The 3215-nt window shown below is 43.2% G+C and overlaps 1 protein-coding gene across 1 annotated transcript; it reads left to right on the top strand.

The window, feature by feature from the left end:
* The first annotated feature begins 706 nt into the window (after window positions 1-706).
* LOC122942262 (vicilin-like seed storage protein At2g18540) lies at window positions 707-2605 on the top strand. Its single transcript, XM_044299765.1, has 5 exons — window positions 707-1116; window positions 1614-1652; window positions 2092-2139; window positions 2334-2366; window positions 2472-2605. Exons 1-5 carry the CDS (start codon window positions 707-709, stop codon window positions 2530-2532), a joined length of 591 nt encoding a protein of 196 aa, XP_044155700.1. The 3' UTR covers window positions 2533-2605.
* The last annotated feature ends 610 nt before the right edge of the window (window positions 2606-3215 follow it).

Below are 3215 nucleotides of genomic sequence, written 5' to 3'. Positions count from 1 at the left end.
CCTGTAGCAGGGCCTTTAACATTTCCTCCATTTTCAGAAAATGCCCGCTGAGTCCACCACGTGTGGGAGATTAGCTCGTGGGGATCACCTTTTTCTGAACAGACAGTCTGTAAGCAGGCAGTTTCCTTGAAAATCTGGCTTGTTGCCAGGTTTATTTAGGCACAAAGGTTTGCACAGCAGAAAACAAACAAAACATAAAGTAAATCCTTGCCGTCCGGCGCTAAGCTATACAGTCGTGCCCTGACTATACGGTGTGGGGCTGCTCCCCAACATCCACAACACAAATGGTGAAGCAAACCTTTTGTTTTTCCCGCATCCAAACATAGCTCTCTCTTCAGCAACACAGGTTACAGTCCTGAGACTCAGCACATGAGAGCCCTGTTGTGCTCTCTTCCTGTTTATTTAAAGTCCACCTGGAGGTGAACTCCAGTGGACCATAATCTCTGGACCGGAACCAAGCCTGCCACAGAGGCTGGAAAAACCCGGGCCGGATTCCGGTTCAGTCCCTGACAACAGAGCGCATGCGAGGTGAAACATACCTATCATCCACCACCTCACCTCGCATACCGTCACAATTGAGAATAGATTAGACAACTAGACACAGTGGGATTTTGATAGAGGTTGTGGGTGAGTTTTGGTAAATTACATCAGTTAATTACTTTTTCTAACCTGTATTTTTTTTACTCTTTACAGGATGGAGGAGGAAATGGAGAAAAAGGAGGAAGAGGAACATCTGACTGAGGAGAATAAAGAGGATAAACATCAGGAGGAGGAGACTAAGGAGAAGGAGGATGAAGAGAATAAGAAGGATAAACATCTGGTCAGGGAGGAGGAGAAAAAGGAAGATAAACATCTGGAGGAGGAGGAGAATATGGAGATGGGGGAAGAGGAAAATAAGGAAAAAGAACATCTGGAGGAGGAAGCTAAGGAGAAGGGACATCTGGAGGAGGTAGTGGGGGAGAAAAAAAAGGAGGTGAAACATCATGGGGCAAATGAGGATAAGGAGAACAAATTAGAACATCTGAAGGAGGAGAAACATCCGGATGAGGAGAAACGCATTGCAGAGGAGCTTATCAAGGAGGCAGAGAAAGAGTTCGGAGAACTTTGTGATGTGAGGTATGTACATCACTGTGAAGTATTTTAAATTCAAAACATTGTTGACGACATTGAGGGACAAATGGGCAGGGTTATCCATGAGGGGCGTGGCCACCTAATATCTGACATATTTATTATTTCTAGTGTCAGCTCAAAGCAGGCATTGATTCTGCACTGAGAAAACATCTCTCAGTAGGCGACGACTATTAAGGAAGTTTGCTTTTTTGTACTAAAACAATTTATTGTGGAAAATAGATATGTGAAACTCCAAACGTGATAAATCTGCCACATAGTCTGATCGCCCCAATATATGGTGTTCATCCTCTTGGAACCTACATTATCCCAATAGACAAATAACTCAAGGCCAAGGGGGTCATAAAAGAGGGGTAAATGCCGAGATCTGATTGGCTGCTGTAGAATATGGCGCTGCTGCTCAATAACGAGGCCAATTCTATCATTTCTGGGGATAAAAATTTCTAGAAGTAGAAGTCATATCTGTCCTCTTCTTTCTCCATCAGGTGGTGGTACAGAGTGTACACGTCCCAGCCCACAATACGGTAACTATACTTCACCATAACCAACTTTCTTCTATACTGTTAGAATATAGGAGTCTTCCTTGTAGGATGATGGGGGAGTAGTCCTGATGTGTGAACTAATAACAATCCTCCTATAATATATGGGTAATTAGGAAGGAATAGATTCTGTAGCTAATAACCATGGGGGAGATTTACTAAATGCCCCAGAATTCTGCCCCTATTTACCCCAGACCTGACGTACTCACCATGCAGCGGATTTATTATCTGACTTTTACACTTTCTGAGTGTAAATCTTCTGCTTATAATACATTATAGAGATATAATTATTGCTGGTAACTCCAGATAGAAGTTCCATTAGTGGGCACCAGTCCTGCAGCACATTCTAGGGCTAGCATGATGGGTATATGGGGCAAATGTACTGAGAGTGTCCAGTTAACCAGATCTGTCTTTTGTCCTTTAGGATAAGAACCATCAGCCGATGTCCCACATTTTATACCATGGAGACCATGTAAGGTTATAACAGGAGTAAGGCTGAGGTTACAGCCAGACCACAACCCTTGGTGTCCTAAAAGCCTTCTCCATGACTTGACCCCCGAATGACTACTCTTAATAATTCCTTCCATCTTGACCTAGAGCTCTTCATAATGAGCATCCCCATATATTATAAATTTAACTTTATTAATTATGTTTTATGTCCAACAGAGAAGAAGAAATGGAAGAAGAGGGGGAGGAAAGGTAAGAGCAGAGTCCAGAGATAATGAGCTGATCATATCGTATAGACTGATCCTCCATCCTCCGCTCATCACACCTTTCATTTGCTCTTTTTGGATTTTTTTGTAGACCAAGAAGAAGATCCTGGGTCCCCAAGTGCTTTAGGAGGAACCGTCCAAGAGGCCTGTGAGTACTTGCAGGACATGGCCCCTGTAGTTCTCCCTTGTTATTCTCTTAATGTTACTATAATATCTTATATATTTATATTTTTCTATTTCCTCCATTAGCAGCACAGGGGAGAGCTGGGGGCTAAGGTAAGTGCAGGTTTTTATGAATTTTTGCACGCACTTAGTTTGCTCTTCCCTATTAGGACATATGGAGCTAATAGAGCAGGACTGATGGTGACTTCCATCTCATAGATGTAGCTGACATCTGCAGATAGTAGCGGTCATTCTAGAGGACTTCTCTGCATGTCTTGCATGGACACTTACACATTTCAGTGCACCCATTGACTGCTTTACTATCCCTGGTGTCTTGCTTGATGATCAATCATCCCGGGTCCTGTCTTTCAATAAGGGGTTCTCCAGAAGCGGGGCCCATGTCCATCCTCCAGCCTGTCTAATCTCTGACTGCCAACCACCGCTTACACCACAAGAGTCTTCTCCTGACAACCTATCACTTTTCTTCTTTTCTTAGATTCCTGAGAAGATTGTGCTGCTTCAGCAGAGAAACCATTGAGTGAACAGTGAGTATACAAGATCCACCCTAGACATTAAGATAGTACAGTTTTTCCTCAACATAGATGACACCAATGGCACATGGAGGCACATGGCACCCCTCTAAACCTCAACAACTTTATAACTAACAATTATT

The sequence above is a fragment of the Bufo gargarizans genome, chromosome 6 (assembly GCF_014858855.1).
Source record: "Bufo gargarizans isolate SCDJY-AF-19 chromosome 6, ASM1485885v1, whole genome shotgun sequence".
Lineage (NCBI taxonomy): Eukaryota > Metazoa > Chordata > Amphibia > Anura > Bufonidae > Bufo > Bufo gargarizans.
This window is presented reverse-complemented; position numbering and strand designations above follow the sequence as displayed.

Coding starts and splice junctions, on each gene's coding strand:
- LOC122942262 (XM_044299765.1), top strand. CDS start 707: ATGGAGAAAAAGGAGGAAGAGGAACATCTGACTGAGGAGAATAAAGAG. Junction 1,117..1,613: donor GGAGAACTTTGTGATGTGAG/GTATGTACATCA, acceptor TTTCTCCATCAG/GTGGTGGTACAGAGTGTACA. Junction 1,653..2,091: donor ACGTCCCAGCCCACAATACG/GTAACTATACTT, acceptor TTTGTCCTTTAG/GATAAGAACCATCAGCCGAT.